At 42.0% G+C, this 20,689-nt stretch overlaps 1 protein-coding gene across 1 annotated transcript in view; it reads right to left on the reverse strand.

Annotated features, from left to right (window-relative positions):
* Positions 1 to 20,689, reverse strand: part of ELAPOR2 (endosome-lysosome associated apoptosis and autophagy regulator family member 2) — a 101,167-nt gene that overhangs the window by 38,739 nt on the left and 41,739 nt on the right. The window contains exon 2 of the mRNA XM_071734061.1: positions 9,106 to 9,226. Coding sequence (XP_071590162.1) covers positions 9,106 to 9,226 — 121 coding nt within the window. The remainder of the gene's footprint in view (positions 1 to 9,105; positions 9,227 to 20,689) is intronic.

Consider the following 20,689-nt stretch of genomic DNA (forward strand, 5'->3'; position numbering starts at 1 on the left):
TGGACACCAGACAGAAGAAAAGCTCAGACCAAATACAAATTATCAGCCTCAGCATCAGCCTAACTGGATGCATTCTAATGGCTTGTGAGGTCAAACTGTCTAATTAATTCCCCTCCTCTTTAACAATGTTAGCCAAGAGTGATGGTATCTCCCCTCCCTCCTAGGACACACCACAGACATAGGGCATCCTGAAGCAGGAAACCTGCCCTCCACTTCCAAGGAGTGCTTGCAATACACTATTACTCTGCAGATCTAATAGCATTTACAATCACTTTGCAGACATGGAAACAGCTCCCTAGAGGGCAAAACAGACCATAAACAGGCTTGCCTCATTTGCCCTTTGACTGCAAGGCTCCAGGGTCATATTCTGCCTTTCAGTACAGATGTGGCTGTCTCAGTGGTTTTGGCGGACTCAGTCAGTTGAAACATTTCTCTTCTAGTAACTGATCCTAACAATAAGATGTTGCTTAAATGCCTGATGCTGGGGCCTGGACAGGCTTAGAAGAACACAGTTAGGTTGACAGAATAGATACTCACATTTATATTACTCTTCAACTACTTCTGAAGTATAAAACCTGCCTCTAGAATGGTTTTTCAAGTCAAATATCTCCCAGATATTGCTGTGCTGTGAGAAGGATCAGAAGATCTGCAATTTCATCAGAAGATTAATGAAAGCTGTCTCAATTCTCTGTATCTCCAACACCAAACAAGTAACACTCAGCTGCTTCCCTCTTTTTTGCAGCCATTCAGCCTTATACCTCCCTTCAGCTGCTTTCCCAATCCCCACACCTCTTCCCTCCAGATGTTTTGCTCCTGACATTTCTCACTTACAATACCTAAAATTTTTTCAGTTCTTCTGTTTATTCTGCTGCCACACTCATGTGCACCCTTCTGGGTGCCCCTCGCTCTCGACACATAACAAAAAAAAGACACAGGACTGGATTGTGCTAGATTATAACAGCATTAGAAATGGACAGCAATAGAACAATTCTACCTAAACCAGTGAAAATATGCAGGAAAAAGAATCTCAAACACTTGTTTTCCATCTCTCCCCCCTCCATTCCTACATCGATTATCCAAAGGCTCACTGTCTGGGATTTGGGTGAGACACTGCCATGTCCTGCCGACAGAGTCTGAACTGAGCTAGCTCAGCCTTTTGTGGGCAGAGCTCAGAAAGGAAATATGAGGTTGGCAGCAACCCACAGTTGTCCCTCTGAACAGCTGCTGGATTCATCAGACACATGCCACAAAGCTGGAGGGGAAGATGTGGCCAAGGACAAGCACATAGAAGCATCTGTTCAGTGATACCCTGGGACACCAGGGTCCACACGACATGGTGCCAAGAACCAACCAAAATAAGGGGTGAGGAGAAAAAAAAGAAAGTCAAAGGACAAGAGGAAATCATTGCTTCATTATTAATGTTTCCTATAATCTCAGCCAGCTTCAGAATGTCTTCTGTGAATAATTTATACAAGGCTTCTCCAATAGACTGTGAATAATTGATGTTCATTTTCTTCAGTCATTATATCCCAATGTGTTATCAGGAACCAGACTGAATCTTAATTGAACAAAAAAGTCTGTCAAGGTTGCTTAGGCTTGAAATGTGATCACACTGAAAGCTGATGTAACTTTATTATCATTTTTATTTTATCATTTAGACACTGAAAGGTGGGGTTTTGGCATGGGAATACTCCATAAATTCATGAAAATGTGACATGGACTGGAAGAAGGCAGTCATCACCATGAGGTTAACAAGCATATTTGCTACCAGGGTTAGAACAATCACAGAATCACAGAATAGTTGTGGATGAAAGAGACGTTTAAGTCCTACCATTAATCCAGCACTGCCAAGTCCACCTCTGAACCATGTCCCTAAGCACCTCATCTACACATCTTTTAAATACCTCCAGGGATGGTGAGTAGCTCTCCAGGCCACACTGACTCCATCAGGCTTATTTTGATTGCTTACCAACAGATATGGCTTCTTGTGCCATCTGAGATTCCCCTCTGCACACACACACACACACACACACACACACACACACACACACACTCACACACACAAACACACACACACACACACACACACAAACACACATACACACACACACACACACACACACACACAAACACACACACAAACACACACACATACTGTGCTTGCCTCTCATCCCTCTACCAAGCCACTGTAAATCTCAAGGTCTTGCCAGCTGCCTTCCTATTCAAAGACAAATCAGTGACTCCGAGGAAACTGTTTAGCTGATTTAATAGCATCTTGTACACAAACAAGGTGAAGAAATCATCAAAAGACACTAAAGCCAACCTTTCTCCTTCAGGTCTCAATACACACATTAACATGCAGTTCCCAGCAACTCCTCCAGGAATTACACTTTGTGGGTTCAGTACAAACTCTTGTGGGTTTTTTGTCTATTTACCTAGAAGAATCTGTACTTCAAAAAGTCAGCATTTGGACTTATTCTGAAAATGCAGTGTGTTGTTCATGTACAGAAGAAGAAATCTGGAGAAATTAATTGTAAAACTAGGGTTCCTAGTTTTTATAACAATACACATTAGGAAAACATTCAGATGGAGATGCCATGGCAAAATGTAACTTCAAGCCCCAGTCCAGGTGGGAAATCTAATGCTATAAATAGGACTCACCTATCTGACTCAAGTTAGGAAGATGCATTGGCAGGGATGATCTCAGGGGAACAGGTAATATGACAGGCCAAGGACCAAATCTACACCATACCAAGAAATTCTCATATTCTCTCATTTTTATACCCACTAAGAATCCACTTTTTTGGTACTTAGATTTGAGAGTGCAAACCTTCCATATCTGAGTTGGAGGTTGACAGGCAGGTTCATGGGAGCCATACAATGGTTTAACAGAGAGAAGAGAAGCTGGTGGTCAAATTGAGGGAGCAGATCAAGATATACCATTTAAGTGAGCAATTTCAAGGAGGAAGGAATGAATGGGGAGATCTTCCGAACAGATTTTTTGAACACTGTCTCACTACTTTCCTACAGCTCAGGTACCCATCCGTCACCATCCGTTTACCGTCATAGGTAAAATCTATGTGCATTTGTCAGATGTAGAAGACATGGTTAAACACCAGCAGCCATTAGTAGCTTGATGTCACTGTTTCTTCCAAGGTGAATACCCAAAGAAGCAATATCTGAATAACATCAAAAATTAAAAAATAAAAAAAAAAAATGACACATCAATATTGATGAAGACAAGATCCAATGCTTCCAAGTCATGAGAAAAAATGAGGATGGATACAATCAACATTGATGTCACCACAGTTCCTCTCTTCAGCTGTAATGTAGAAATCTCATTCATTTCAAGGCTTATTAGGGAGACCAGAAAATAATCCTCAGTGAATGTAAAATAAAAAAGGCAAAAAAACCTTCTGATGATTTGTTAGGATTGACATGTTTGCTTCAAGAGGATGTAACTCTGGACTTATTTAAGCCCTATGAAAAGTAGTTCTTACATGCATTCATATATGAAGACAATGACAGTGTGGTGATAGTAACTTTTTAATTACATAGCAAGCTATTTTGAGATAACAAATAAATGTGACTGTGTAATCAATAGCACCATTCTCATGGGAGTATTTCTATTAACACTCACTTCCCCATCTGCAATAATGAAAACATTAAAGAAACTTCTAAAACTTATTGTGTTTTTTATTGTGTTCAAGTCTTCACCAGACAAATTCAAAATTCTAAGTAAAACTCCAGAAGAACCAATTCTTTAGCACAAAGATAGCACAGAATTTGCCTGAATACAAATGCAGCTGACAATGAATAGATGTAAACTTAATGTCAGAAAGCTGTAACACCAGCATATATGTTTTGCCAGATGGGTAACATTCATTTTATATTATCCATCTACACAGACATGAACGTGCATGCACCATATGTTATAAAATTTGCAGATGTCCACTGAATTCAAAGGAATTCGGAACAGACCCACATCTTACCTGCTCGAGATACAAAATCTTACCACAGACCAAAACACTGAATTCAAAACCTTCTATTTTAGTTTTCTGTTACAAAAGCAGAATGTTAAAACTCCTGCAGATCGCTTACACTGCCATAAAATGTTATAAAACCTACAAGCCTTAAAAAGGGCATTTGCCCCAATTGTGTTTAAAGTTCACTGCAATTAGCAGGAAGATCCATATCTCCTGTGGTATCCAAGGAGCAGATTACACAAATTAGAATAAATTCAACACAGCTCAGTAGCAATAAATCAGGACACATTTTGCTCTCAGTGAAGTCCATTGCCCCAGTAAAGTCCATTGTAATTAAGGACAGCCTATTTTCTGAAGTCAGTGGAGCTTTTCACATGCTCACCATTTGGAACACACTCATGGGCCTCACACATGGGCACATTTCTGGTACCAAAGAAGTTGTTCCAGCCTCAGTGGCACCAGGTGAAGGTGGAGTTTGCTTGGCAGAGCCATTACCAGCTCCCCAGCACTGCACTTCATCAAATTCTTCCATACTTTTTGCATCTCCTCTCTTAAGAAACCTTGCTGATTATAATTATAACTGGCATTTGGATTCTGACTACAACACTGACCCTACCAGCAGCTTTTCCCTTGGAACATGGCAAATTCAGTTCCTTTGGAAATTGTTCTCTCTGCAGTTTATATATTATATTTATATATATATTTATATATATATATTTATATATTATATTTATATATTATATATTATATTTATATATTCTCTCTGCAGTTTATATATTATGCACATAGCACCACTAATAATCACAGATATTTATGAGACAAGGAGCAACCTTCTTTAGGGTGGCAAAAAGTAACTTACAGGCTATGGAATAAGAGGGTTAATATTAAAAAATAATTTGAGGTCAAAATGTGAACCCCTTCAAGCCCTCTTTGGTCACAAACTGCTGAGCAGAGCATACGAGTGTGCCTGGGCACAGCAAGGGCACATTGAACCAGTTATTTGGGATGTAGTCGAGTGAAGGGAGACAAAGAACAGAGGAAGGAAATGAGACATGCAAGAAAGGCAGGTTTCAAATTTGTCCATAAAGGGCTTTTAATTTGAGTGTAAAACATGCAGCGTATGGTCAGGCTGGCAGAAAAGCCTGACTGTGGCTACCAAAACAAACTACAGAGTGGTGACAGTGGGAACATGATACCAAGTCCTGCTCCCATTGCCGGACCCTGAAACATCCCCAGTAGACACTGCACCAAACCCCCACAGCCAAGCAAAGGGGTTTTAGCTATACCAGCCATACAGTGGTGCAGGCAAGGGCCCCCAAAAGCAAACTGCTCCCATTGACTGCCATGAATATTTTCTTTTTAAAAAGATAAGCAACTGCCCTGATGGTAATGACCCTTATCAGCTAAATTCCCTTCCTGCTATCAGGCTCATGAGGAGATCAGAATGAGATCTGTGGTAATTAAAAATAAATGAGACCAAATTAGCTAAGCACATTCCCAACTGTCAAGAAGTAATGGAGTGACTCAGAGGTCTGGATTTCACTGAGGGAGGCTCTCAGTCCATCACCAGCCCAGTACAGCCCTCCTTGCATCCACCTATGTACCCTACCTTCAAAACCGTACTGGGAAGGTGCCTGGAGCAGATATTTGAAATGGAAAGCAGAGGAGAGCCACACAGAGTAGCTTCCAATGTAATAAATATTGCTTTTTCCCAGCCAAGATCTTTGCTGCACCTTTAATGCATCTCTTTGCAGAATCCCTTGCAATCATAATGTGGTGGCATCAAAAATATGGCTCATTTCTGAGCAAACACAAGCCTGAGAGAGGCTGAGCAGTATGATGTGGACATGCAATGGCCTGTCCAGAGGCAGCCTTGAGGTACCTCACTGCACCCAAGGACAAAACAGGCTGATGTCCAGATGAGGGGTCTGAAAATGGGGATGGCCACAGCTTCACAGGGCAAGCAGATCAAAAAAAAAAATCCAGAGACAGTCAAATATGCAAAGGGGAATGTTGTCCCATTGCAAAGGAGCTGCTGTGCTGCAGAGCTGCTCCTGCACCTTCCCTCCTACATCTGGGGTCACTGTGGAGCAGAACCTCCTGCAGAATCACAGACATCTGGCAATTCAGGTCAGGTCCTTGCTTCCCAATGCTCACCTGGATGGGAGAGATGTGGGCAGGAGGGGAAGGTGTGACACTACACTGCTTTGTGCTCAGGGCATGATAAAGGGAGAAAAAAAAAATTCTTCTAAAACCCAAGTCATAAAGCAGTCAGAATATGACAGTCCTTTCTATGCTGAACCCCATGACTAATGCTCAAAGGACCTTGTTTTCTCTGCCAGTAAACTTTGCTGATTTAGGTTTTGAAGACCCAGAAGGTCTAATTCCTGACATGTTTTGGAGATTACAGCCATTTCAGGGAGTGCTGGCAGTTACTCTCAGCAGGTCACAGTCAGCTGGGCTTTGCAGGTCAGCATGCACTCCAAAATGCAACAGAGCACAGAGCTACCCAACCTAATTTTAAATGGGTTCTTTTAAATGAAAAGCAGTAAAACACAACATCCTGAAAATGAGCACATCTCGAGGCACTGACTGAGCTCAGGTGCCACAGTTAGATTGCTCCAGATACATGAATCACCTGAGCCAATATATTTTTAGCAACCTCAAGTGTCTTTTCACTCCATTGGAGACCTCAGTCTAGACGTATTTACAGAGATGATTGGACATTTAGCATAGTGCCATGCCAACTTCTGAATTCCTAGTTCAGGCACAATTTAAAGAGAATGTCTGCTGAGCATTTGGGAGCAGGAGGAGTTGGTGCAGTATTCTCAGGATCCTAAATCAATGACAGTCTGCAAGCTACTTCTGTTTTCAGGGAGAAGCAGAGATCAATAACAGATACTTTCAAGTGGCAGGCACTTCTGAATAGATGAAAAGAACCACAAACAGTAAATTGTGAAGTTAGCAGTGGTGACAGATGTATTTCAAAAAAAAAAAAAAGCATCTTGGTGTAAAATAACACTAAGCCTATAAGAAAAGGAAGGCATCTCAAGGAGCCACTAATTTCTTGATGAGATGTGCAAGCAACACTGGTCAAGTCTATAGACAAATCTCACTCTGGAACATGACCCACTGAAAGCATGAGTCCCAAATACAGAACATTTTCCTCAGGCTACAAAAATGTGTGCTTTTAGTATAAGATGTCTTCAGTCCAGCTGCTGTGTTGTCAGATGAGACAGAAACCACCAGCTCAGAGAAAATGGCAAGTCAGTGAGGAGGTGTCTCTCTGTCAGTACTTTCAATACAAACCATCACTAGCAGCATCTCCCCATGTCAAAACTCCAAAGAGCTGAAGGGCAAATAATTTTCAAAAGCTGCTTCTCCCAGTATATCCTACCCACTGAAGACTGGACTGTCAGACAAAATCCACACCGTTTCAAATATTTTATAGTAAAAATCACCATGTTAGCCAAGCCAATTTCATGTATTTAACAGAAACCTGTACTTTGCTGTATAACATCACAGTCAATCTAGTGGGTGAAGTTTTCCCTTTGACTACTAGGTTCCCAGCTATAGAGAAGCCAGAGATTCATCTGTTGTTATAAAACAGCTAGATTTTTATCAGAACTGGTTTAAGAGCAGAAAGAAGCATAAGTAAGAGAAGAGGAAGAGGGAAGTGCACCATTTGTTGAAATCTGTATCAGAAAGTCAAGGGGAGTGCTGTGCTTCTGGACCTTAAACCATTTATTGTAAGGTTTAAGAAGAAATACTGCATATCAGAAAAAAAAGTTACATCTGTATACTCAAGAGTACACCAGAAGTGGTTGTGCAGCAGGAGGGATAACACTATCTGCTCCTTTATAGAACATACAGCAAAACCAACCAGGCTTGGAGTACAACAAGAGATTCAACAGTAGAAAAAAAAATCTTAATAGGAGGAAAAATTAATAGAAAAAAATAGTTGAACAAATATCTGGGAAGACTGTGGGATCTTCATCATCAGAGGTCCCTGCAAACATCAGCTATGAATGACAAAGTCATTGCTGCTATCTGGGACAGAGGCTGAATTCTGGGGTCACTTGAGGTTGTTCACAGCTCTGTAATTGAAAAACATATCCTAAGGATACACAGAGATTCCACATCTAAAACCTCAGAAACTAAACCCAAGTACAAGGAATGGCACTGGCAGCTTCTCAGATGATACCTTCAGTGAGTAATCTTCTAGTGGTCAGCACTGCAGCATAAGCCATTTATGATTTTATTACATGCCATAAAGAAATGAACAATAATACTTTACAGGAGAAGAGTGAGAATTGAATAAAATCCCACCTCTCCTACATTGGAACTAAAAGGACATGGCAATTGTACATCCCACTTATCAGATACAATAACTTTACTCTTTGGTAAAAATTACTCAGAAAGTAAAGTACTCCTAGGACCTTTTGCAGAGAGAATTGCTAGAGCAAAGAAGTGTGCTGTGAAAGAGCATTCCACTCAGGAAGCTACAGAAGAGTGAGGGAATAGTTCAAATGTGTTTATACAGCAGCAGTTTGCTTCTGTTCTCAGATGCAAAGTCTTTTAACATCAAAATAACCCACAGGGCCAAGTGATATATGAACACTCCAAGTTGTTAAAAATAAATACATAAATACAATTCAAAAGCTTAATATAACTCAGGCAAATAAGTCATTTACCATTACTTATGCATTCAGATCAGTAATCAGCTAAATTATGCAGGTAACAAGAATGTGGACAAATATAATTTGGCCACTCCTGGTCACCATTTTAGCCAACAGAGCTACTAATGAACCAGAGAACTGCAGAACTTAAAGAGGATGGCAGCTCAAGACAAGCAAACACATCTCTTTAAGGAGTGTTGTAATAGAAGTGGCTATCTGTGAATTAGCACACCAGGGTACCTGTAGCAGATACTGAGTTATCCAACTATACTGCAAAGAAAATCCCTGCTCCACAGCTCCAAGAGATAAGGGGATGGACTGGAGGGGAAGGAATAGCGTGGGGACACTCAAAGACATCAGTGTCTGAGTTACAGAAGCCATACAAAGGTAAACAGGACAAAAAGCTTGTAAGGTCTGTAAAATGAAAAGTGCTGACATACTGCATTCCTTCCCTTTCACCGGGTCGGGTAGTCCAGAGCACTCCACCGATGGATTCGGGACAGCCACCCTCCATCTGGAGCCACTGCTGTCGCACTCCGTATACTCGAAGTGGTAATCTGTCTGCAAGCAATTACAAAGAGCTTCAGTTTCATCATAACATTTGCATATTAAGCTCATTAATCAAGACCGGGATTAGCAAACTCGGTTATAATTAAAGCAGAAAGGAAGTAGCTGGTGTGGAACATACTGTGCAGCACTCTCACTGCTTTGATGATCACCGGGTATCATCACAGGGCAAGCACAAAGCACATCAGATGCTGTGCAGCACAAATATGAAGGCAAAAGGGGGGGGGGGGGGGGTTGCAAAAGGACCTGGGAGAGAAGACACAGATTCCACTAGAATGTTTTCCCCGGTCTCTTAGAGCAGGATTGATCCCAAACTTCTGGCTGTCATGGTATCAGATGGAGCAAGCCATCCCCAGAACACAAGTATTCCATGTTAGGTTGGATGGAACAAATCACCTTCTGTGAGTGCCTTTCTCTCTTCATCAGCTTCAGAGAAAGCTGAGACAAGTTAAAGGATATAAACCTGGTATTGAGATACCTCTGAAAATGCCATCTAGGGTCAGCTCTGAACAGTACCTCAACGCAGAATGATGGTGTGAGGAAAGATCATGCCCATGTTCTCTGTGACTGAGATAAGCCCTGAGCATTCTAGGTGAAAAGCACTAAGAAACTTCTTAGCGTTAGCTAGGAAAGAAAAAACTCAAGATCCCAGCTGTTCATAGTATTAATAGTATTGATTCAGATCCCACATACAATCTAGACTCATATCTAGCTACATTGTGGTTTGGTGTTTTTTTTACTTTGTAGCTTTGTTTCCAAATTCATACCTCATAGAATATACCTCATAGAATAGCAAATTAAATAAATAGCAAAATTAAAATAAACCTCAGCAACATCTCATTCTTGAACCACTTTGGTATCATGAGAGTTTGGGTGAAGCTGTCAGAATCAATGTATACCCTTCTTTGGAGGGAACAGACCTGTACTAAAATGGTACATACTGGCAAGCTCTATGAGACATCTCCACATGGGCAAAGCCATATCCATCTCCTTTTGCAGTCCACAGAGGGCAAACAATGGCCACGTGTCTACTTTAGACACCAGTTGCAGGGGGGACAAGGAGATAGCAAGGTCCTAGAAGCACCACTTTCTCTCCACCAGCTACAGAGAGAAACCAGCTACTTGCTTTGTTGGAGACTTCTCCGTTTCCACAGAGGAACCTCATCTTCAACCCTGCATGGCGCTGCATGGCCCATAAAAATAACACACACAAACATGGGACTGAGGAAAACAGGATCAGAGCTTTAGCCTCAAACTCAAGCTTTACATAGCTTAAGGTACACTGAGTTTTGTGTATTCATAAAGTTTGGTTGGTTCTTTTCAATTTATCTGGCTTCTCCTGGCAGGAGTGGCCTTGAGCATTGGGGAAGGCAGTGCTCATGTCCACAGCCCATGGAACAAGCAGAAGAGCTCCGTAGATGGCAGAGATCATTCCCACTATTGAAAAACCCACCCGTGAAGCAGCATAATTCTGCCTTCCTAAAGTTCTGTGCCACCAGGACTGCAAACATCAGCTACACCACCCTCAGAGGAGGTACTCTGTGCACACAAGGATTATTTTGCAGGCAATCTTTTCATGTTCTTTCTATGACCCCTTGCAGTGCCAGCATCCCACATGGTGGAGCAGAACAGGGGGAATCAGGTGGGTAAGGATCAGTCCTTGCTGGCTCTGGTGTAGATTATTTAATCCCTGCAAATATTCAGCTGACAAACAAGGAGAAGACATGCAATTCTCTTCACTTACTTACAGAAAAACAAACATTCCCGAGCTTAACATTTCTTCTACTGTTACCCTAGGTCTCCAGAGTTATTCAGATGTTAATAAAGTCGTAGCAAAACATCATTAAAGTCTTTGCTATTTTGCATCCAAGCACAAATAACATTCTGATTTCTCCGGAATTAATATTTTTATGGTTCAATAAAAGTCTTCATGGTTCAATGTATGGTTAAAAAACCTAACTAACAGCACAACAGAAAGGAAAGCTCAAAAATAAATTAAGGCAGAGGAAGATACTACAAAACCTAGAGCCACATGTGAAATGCAATACACTACACCCTCAACCCTACAAAAATACTCAATTAAAATATGCATTTTTTCCCCTTTCATCTCATTATAGAACCTTCATGGAACAAGCAAATAAAAACAAAACAAAAAACAACAACAGTCCTAAAGCAACCAGAATATATAAGTAACATGTCTGTAATAGATCCATTTCATCATTCATATCACATAAGAGGAAAATTCTTTATTACATTAAATGTGCAAGGCTGGAATGAAGCACAGAACACAAGATTGAAACAATCTGATTCTGACTCATCTCTTTATTTTATATCAGGTCAGAAAATTATAGAGAGCAGTTTGGTCTCAACAGTCCTGGTTGCTCTCACAGCAACTCTCTCAAAATACACCTCCTGGATATCTAAGCAGAATGGAATCCCTCTGCAGCCAGAGAGGGTCTCAGAAGAGGTGCAGCTGTGAGGGACACACCATGGGATGCAGAAACATCCTCTCCAATGGTGTCTGACTGTCAGCTCTCACAGGAGACTTGAAAAACCTCAGGTCAGTAACAAAAATTATAAAGAAAAAAAGGATTTCTGCTCTCCTTCCAAGTTCAGGCAGAAGAGTCAGGTCTCTAGCTCTCCTCTTCGACCCCTCCATGGAAATCTCTCCAGCTTTAACCAGGCAGATGAGGTTTCCACAGAGAGTGATACAGCAGATAGATGGACAGAATGGATGGATTGATGGATAGATGTCCTCCTCTCTGACTACCCCACCCCTGTGTACAGCTCTGTCCAGAGAAGAGTCCCAAGATTCCCATGGAAGTTTTTACCACAGAACTAAGTTCTTACATGATCTTACATGATTCTTTCCATTACTTTTCTTCTACTGTGCTCCGCTCCCTTATGGAAGGGCAGATTATTTTCTGCATGACCTTCAGCTCACCAGTAGGTCTGGAAAACACTCCATGGATCTGGTTCCTGCTTTGATAATTGACTGTAATGAAGACTCTGCAGATGAATTTCTGCTCTTGGTCAGCCATGCAGAGCTCCAAAATTTGTACCAGCTACCATCACTACCATCTTCTTCCCTATACTATAGTTTTACCTAGGAACAACTTTATCACTTTTTTAAAAGCAGAACACAGCTGTTCATTACAGGCTCAACAGCAGCTCACAACTTCAGCTTCACCACTGGCCAGGTTTAAATCAAGCAGCCTGGATACTTACAGTGGTGGAATACAACTGCACGGAGCACTGGTTCAGCTGAATGGCCCAGCATCTCAGGCTGGTTTAGCAGCCATGGTGATGCTGTACTCAGCACTTGGTGTCACTCAAGCCCATCCCTAGGGGTGGGAAGGACTCCTTGACCATGGCACTGACCCCCTCAGAGCACACGTGATGTTTGCAAGCACTGGAAATCTCCCATTAGCGTTGGCTTACTGGGCTCAGCACTCCTAATCTGCCTCAGCAATTTGAGCTTCCAAATATAGCAGGCTGGCAGAGGAGCCTCCTCAGCACTGGGGGATGCTTACACCCCCTTGGCAGCTCACTGAAAAACACCATTCCATTATGCTGGGATTTCTTCTCCTGCCTGATGGAGACATTTCTTCACCTGACAGATTCATTGCAGATGTTACCTGTTGCCAGCCAATACTCTGGTTTTGCTTTCAACGTTTCTTCCCCACTAAGATCCAGACATATAGTATCTTTATATTTGGCCATGGGCCTGGTTTTATTTTAATTGTATAATTGTATGTCTGACTCTGTTTTATTATTTTTCTGCATTTGGCCTTAATGTTCTAAATATGTCCCTCCCCCAGTTCAGCTGTTATTTCCTAAAACATTTCCTACTTTATTGATGATAATTCCTAGGCAAAACTGGTTTGAAATTCAGGGCCAAGGACTAGGTTTCTGCAAGGAAGTGTCTCTTAGACTTCATTTAGACAGAAATGAACTACACCCTATATAGGGTTAAGCTGAAAAGAAAAAAAAAAAAAAAAGCCATTTTCTAAATGGAAAATTGATGCTGTTCCAAGAAGCTGCTCACAATCAATGTGTAGTCCTCATCATTAAATATCAAATGAAAGATTAATAGCAACCTGAAAAATTACAATAAAAATAGGCAAGTGTGTTTGTTTGAAATTGTGCATAATTTTGCTTTATTGTTCTTGGAAAATTAGTAAAATCACATCTGTACTACCATGCAAAGCTGTTGCAAGGAACTGTCTGATGTTCATGCCCTCTCTTTGAAGGACATCATGTTCAAAAGCGATTCCCTCATGCATGCAAAGGATGTCAAAGAGACAGTGAACTGGTCACAGCTCTGACCAGAGGGGAAGAAAAAACGACAGAATTTGTCCAGCACACTAAGTTCAAAAAGGTTTGATACAGGATTGATGATGTGTGCCCACCATCCATGTCCTGTGCAAAACTTCTGCAGACATCTCCTGGCTCTATGGTGGAACCCACACCTCCTGCCCTGCAGCCCCTCTCTGTCTCCCAGCCTACAATGAGCTGGCTGAGTGTAACTTCAGTGGGACACATCCCTCCAGGTGTCCTCCAGCTCCACTCCCCCACTTCTCACACAGTCATTGTCTTGACTTCAAGTGGCACCGAGTGCTCCTCCTTGCTCAGGTTCCCAGATCCAGTGCAGATTTCTCCAGCTGAACAACTTATCTCACAGTCCTCTCCAACAGCTAACAGACACAGGCATTTCCCATGCACAGATCTTTTCATCTAAAGTCAATGTCAATTTCATAGCAATTCTGGAACTCTAAAAGTATCAGTTTCATCTCCATAGACTGGAGAACTTCCTCCCAGAAACCCCCCAGTACAACTGAGCTTTCCCCATGACAAAGCTCAGCACCCACTTTAATGCCTTTCACATTTTTATTCACCAATCTCTTCATTCCCTCCTTCACCTAGATGGGAGGTGCCCTGTAGCCCTTCCCAGGGAACTAGAACTGAAGGGCAGAGAGAGCACAAGTCCTTACAACCCGTTCCCCATGTACAGAACACTGGATCTGGGCAGAAGCAATGGCTGAAGCCCAGAAGCATTAAACATTTACCACAGCAGTTATGAAATACAATAGTCTTGCAGTTTAACAGCTTGCTCTTGCTCATGTTGTTTTCCAACCACAGACACCAATGAGCCAAAAAAAAAACTACAAAAGCTTCTACCCTACCACAATACCACTTCATAACAACTCTCGGGTCTGTCCCTTATTCCTTCTCTGAACTTCCACTCCTTGTTCCACTGATACTTTTCGTAACCTGATTAACAGCACACAATGCTATTAAAAGATATTGCTTGCCAAAAGTGGCATCTGTAATCTTTACACACCCATGTAGTATCTATATTTACATGTGCAACAGGGATTAGCTGTGTATTTATATATATATATGTACATATATATAAAAGGCCCGCACACAAAGAAGAGAGTCCAACACCACTGAGCACTCATATGATCCCCTCAGACTAATCACACTGAAAAGGAGACAACACTTTCCCTTCCCTGGGACACCAGGATGTGATATCCCAAAAAATGGCAGATGCAGAAGGACAAAGAGCATCTCTCTGCATCTCTGTGTTTCCCTGTGCCCGGCCTCTGCAGCATGACCACACTCAGGGACCACATTTTCAACACTTTGGGTTTTCAAAGGCTTCCTATCACCCACTTCCAATTCAGGCTTTGAAAGAGAAGATGCAGTTCTCGTTTCTTTTAGCCCATCCTCCTCTTTTGTTGCATTCATTATTTCTAGTAAATCCTCTGGCATCTGCAAGTATTCCTGCTACCCCTCTGTGCTCCTATCATCCCCAGCCCGTGAGTGAGCAGCAGACCCATCCATCAGCAGGGTCAGTCACATCACTCACTCAGGCCTAATGCCCAGCATTTCCCTTCTCCTGAACACATTCTTCTTTCATCTCCTTTCAAACTACTTATTTGAGTGCTTTCCAGTTGAAAACTTGAGCCAGACTTCCAATTATTTCCATCCTTATTCCTAAATCCCCAAATTCCTCAAGACATTTATGTGTATTCTGTCACATTTCTCTTTCTGGACTCCTAATTCAATTGCAGCTTATTTGGCAGAGAGAAACCAGCTCTAATTGCATTACTCAGAACCCCACGAGGCAGCTGCATACATTCAGACTTTCTGAAAATTGAGCTATTTGCATCTTGAGCCTAATTCAAGCACCAGGTTTCAACCATCAGAAGCTGAGGTTGAATCACTGCCAAAGCCATCTGCAAATTAAAGATGAAAAAGTAAAGAGGTTTACTGAATGAAAGCCAAAATTCAGCAAAAATATATTATCAATATTTGCAAGGAATCAGAATAAATGACATTATAGGTAAGTTTTATATAACCTGTTTAAACATATCATGCAGGAGTCTAACCCAAATATGATAATATAAACATCAGTGAGCTGAGTGACTTGCAGTGGACAGATCTCTGCAGAATGATGGGCAAAGTTCAGAGAGCCATGAGGAGCTCCATCAGTTTAGGAAGGATACTCATGTCCTGGAGCAGGTCCAAAGGAGGGCAACTAGGCTGGTGAAAGGACTCCAGCACAGATCCTATGAGGAGAGGCTGAGGGAGCTGGGGCTGTTCAGCCTGGAGAAGAGGAGGCTCAGGGGAGACCTCATCACTCTCTACAACTCCCTGAAAGGAGGCTGGAGCCAGGTGGGGGTTGGTCTCTTTTCCCAGGCAACTCTCAGCAAGACAAGAGGGCACAGTCTCAAGTTGTGCCAGGGGAGGTTTAGGTTGGACATTAGAAAGAATTTCTTTACTGAGAGGGTGATCAGAGGTTGGAATGGGCTGCCCAGGGAAGTGGTGGATTCTCCATCCCTGGAGATATTTAAAAAGAGACTGGGTGTGGCACTCAGTGCCATGGGCTGGGGACTGCAGCGGTAGTGGATCAAGGGTTGGACTTGATGATCTCAGAGGTCCCTTCCAACCCAGCCAATTCTATGATTCTATGATTCAATGATCAGCAGGAGGAAAGACACAACCCTTATCAATGTTTAGAAACAAACTGCTGATAGCAAAGTGTTTGGATGAATATTTTGTCCCAGTGGAAACGCAAAAGGTACTGACCTTCCCAACGAACCAGGTCCAAGGACTTCTTTTGCCCTTGCTTAGCATACTGCAGCATGGAATGATGGTCAATAGGGATGTGTCCAAAGCATGAACTCTACTCATGCCTCCCTCCAGAGCTGGAGGAGCTAGTCAGCCTAGCTTAGACACATATATTTTCATAGAAGCATCTGAGGTTAGGTAAGACAAGTCCCTCCCTGTGTACCACTTCACCCAGCTGAGACACACTGGGCTGCCATTTAATTTCTGAATGCACTCGTGCAGCCTCTCAACAGCTCCTAGTCCTAGAAGCACCCACCTCTTACCTGAGCCTCCAGAGATGCTTGTCATAGAAATAATGTATTATTACTACAGAAGAGGTTTAAAATAAGAGATAGCAGGGCTAGAAGGGCACTTCAGAAGCCACTTAGTCCATCTTCTCGTCCCCCATACCTAAACTATTCCTGATGGAAGTTTGTCTAACCTCCTAGAAAACCCCAGGAATAGATGTTATGTAGCTTCACAGGGTATAGCTCATAGTTACCAGCCAGATAAAATTATGCTGATGTGCATGGACCATTCATCAGGCAAGTAATGAAGCAGTTATCATCATCATCCAGGAAGCTGAGCACAAGAGCTAGGAGAAACACAAGGGGTTGAGAGGCACAGCCCATTTCAACACATAAACAGATTCAGAGAGCAGACCGGCACCAAAGGCTGGCTGTGTCCTTCCAAGAAACTGCTTTTATTACACTCTACATTTTCTGTACATTTAACTATATGGTTTGTTAAGGACAGGGCATTCCCATGTAACACACCAACACCTGCATGACACTTCAGGGCCATGCTCTGAGCAGTGTCTGTTCTTGGCCTTCAGCCACCCTCACTGCCTGAAGTCAGTGGAGATTTCAGTGGCCTCGCTGGGCACCAGACAGGGTCAGACATCATCATCATTCAGCAGAGACAATGTACATTTTCAGCCTGACATTTCTTCAGCCCTTGCCAAATCTCTTTCAGCACCTGTCTGATAATGACTGGGGGAGCTTTTATTATCATTATCTTATTTATTCTTTCTGTGATTATTTTCAGTGAGAAAAGGTCAGGTCAGCTACCTGCCCTCTGACAGTGAGAAATTTTTTTTTTCCTTTGAATCAAACTTCACAAAGAAGTTGTGAAGTTGTGAAGATGGGCAGCCCCAGCCCAGCCATCTTTGAAAGTGGCTGGGATTACTTATTTTTGAAACCTACAGAGACAAGTGGTCTTTAATACAGCAATGTGTCTTTCATCCAGGGCCTCATCTATATGTTGCCCAGCTAAGTCAATAAAAGATATCCATTGACTTCAAAGGACAACTGGATGAGCCACACTCAAAAAGCTCATGCACTCATCACCCTATGTATTAAATAACAGGTGATGGGCATTGCCATCCTTCCGAGTAAAACTAAAGAAAGCAAAGACCTTCCTGCCTTTTAAGACCATCGCACTGAAGTTCATGAAGATATCAAATACTGAATTCTATGCGATGGTGCAAAATGTCCCTCCAAAATATTATTTTCAGCCAGAAATGTGTATGGAGGCATCTCCAGTGATGGCTTAATAAGTTAATAGGCATACTGGGCAGTTTGGCTGCCCCAGCACGGTTTTTTACTCTTTCCCTAAGTCAGCACTACATAAGCCATCACAAAATAAATTTTTTTTGCACCAGTTTTCAGCCAGAACATCTCCTTGATCTGGTTCATCACATGCTGTGTAAGCACTGCTGAGGACCTAGAGGAGAAAGTGGCAAGAGTGGCTAAGTTATAAAGATGGAAAGAGGAAGAAAAGCAGGGAATAGGCCAGACAGACCTAAACTGGGTTAAACCTAGAGGAGAAAGTGGCAAGAGTGGCTAAGTTATAAAGATGGAAAGAAGAAGAAAAGCAGGGAATAGGCCAGACAGACCTAAACTGGGTTAAACTGATGATGAAACTGTGCCCTGATCCCGATGTCTCCTCTCACAGCTTTCACAGCTGTGTTATTCAAGGGTTTGGGTCTCAGGCACCACAGAACACATTAATGAATGTAGATATTAAAACAGTCCCTAAGGATACACATCTGCACAGTCACTCAACAGAATTTCCAAATGCATATTTGGGTTCATAGCAACTAAATCTTACAAATCTTCACCAAAGTGATTTTTAATAACAGTCAGACCATAAAAAAGAGAGTTAAGGAATAAACTCTGTGTTCTAACTGCATCTCTGGTGAAACACTGAGCCTTGTTTTAATATTTGCCCCCTGTCCCATTTTACATAAAGCAACTCCCAGGAAACGTACCAGCAAGAAATTTCAAATATGACATTAAATGATATCTGAAGCCTTCAAATGTATTTTCTCCTAGAGAAAGTAGAATTTAACCCTCTCCATCCTCTTCCATTGGGTAATATGGAGATGTGAGAATGAGGACTGTGGACAGATATCAGATGAAGTACATGAGATGGAAGTAGTAAATGGCACCTTGTAAAAATGTCAGGGGATCCCAAATCCCTTAGCAAACAGGAGGATTAGTGATCTTTTACAATGCATAGGCAGGTTAGTTTGGACCAGAGACACAAGGCAACTGCTGGTTTACTGTGGAGTCTCTAAGAAGCCTTCACTTGTGTGCCTCACAAGTGTAATCTCATTTGGCACACCTGAAGATAATTCACAACCCTGCAGATTATTTTGGGAACCAGCCCGTTTTGATTGTCTTACCTAAAGTCAAATTATGATGCAAGTCAGGAATGGAATCCAGAATCTGAGTCCTTAAACAGATAATAGTTCTTACTCTACAGGCAAAGGGCAAAACCAAAAAACAGATCTTGGCTATGGTCAGCAGAACCAGAGGGGTGACCTTACCTCATCAGTCAGCACTGGTGAGGCCACATCTCAAGTACTGTGCTCAGTTTTAGAGCACAAGTCTTTTAAGGAGCAGCTGAGGAACCTGGAGTTGTTCAGCCAAGAGGAGACTCAGGGGAAACCTCATCATTCTCTACAGGTACCTGATAGGAGACTGTAAAGAGGTGGGAAACAGTCTGTTCAATGAAGTTACAAGGGATAGGACAAGAGGTAAAGGGCTGAAGTTGCACCAGGGGAGGTTTAGATTGGACATTGGGAAGAATTTCTTCACTGAAGGGGTTATCAGACATTGGAACAGGCTGCCCAGGGCAGTGGTGGAGTCACCATGCCCAGAGGTATTTAAGTCATATGGACATAGTGCTTACTTAGGGCTTAGTTAAGGTCTTGTCAGTGTTAGGTTATGATTGGTCTTGATGATCTTGGAGGTCTCTTCCAACCAAGGTGATTCTTTGATTCTGTAGTACAAGCCCATAGCATTTCACCCACTGTCTACATAGCTTGAGAAGAATGAAAAGATTGCAGCACTTATTATCTTTACATTTAAGACTCTGTAATAAGTCAGTTACAGAAGTCCCAAAGAAGACATTTCTGTAAGGATAGACCTTGTAAAAACAGAAGGTTAACAACCTGTCACTGCATCTGTGGTGGGTCCACCAAACACCCACTAGAAAGGGGATATAAGGTGTCAAATAGTATGGCACAGAAAGCAGCAGATGTTTCTCCCTGTTTCTCCACCATCATATCTCTGTCATCATTTGATACAAGAAGTGTCCTTTCTAGGCTTAAGGGATATTCCTGCAGTCATTTGCTTTTGGGCTCCATTGCCCAAGACTACAAAAAACAGTGCTGAGTAATACCTTTGGAGTCTGTTTGGTTTTGAATAGGGTGCCAGTCAAATAATAGTGGTTCAAGGACAAGGAAAAACATTTCAAGACAGTTCTCAAATAGGTCTGGTCTGGCTGGAGGAGTTCTACCTTGTCCTCAAAAACTTTTTATAATACTCATCTCCTACAATGTCACCAAACTTTTTAGTTGAAAGTTAACTGTCTCAAGGGTGACACAACTTTTTGAAGTCACAAATAAATTTAAATGATGGCATGAAACTGTCTGGCCTGTTTCCAACAGCAAGGACAGAAGAGAAATGAGAGTGACAAGTTCAATACCCAGAGCTTCCACTGGGAGAGGAATCTGCTAGATGGGATCAATTAATTTGCTGTATTAAAGAGCACTGTAACCTGCTATCGATCATTTTTGTCCCGTGCTTTGTATCAGATGGATTTCTAATATATATCCGTGTCAGGGGACTGGGGGGAATATTACTCAGCAAGTCTTTCAATTGGCTTTTTTATCTACAAATCAAGCAATTATTTTGTTAACAATCAGGAACGTGTTAACAATCTGGTGGCATTTCATTTATGACTGTTGTCTAGGCAGGGCCTCCAAGGTGCACTAAACACAAACAAATGAAAAAGCTGTCACCTTGAACAAGTGTGAGGTCACGTACA

This window comes from Heliangelus exortis, chromosome 1, assembly GCF_036169615.1.
Source record: "Heliangelus exortis chromosome 1, bHelExo1.hap1, whole genome shotgun sequence".
NCBI classification, from domain to species: domain Eukaryota; kingdom Metazoa; phylum Chordata; class Aves; order Apodiformes; family Trochilidae; genus Heliangelus; species Heliangelus exortis.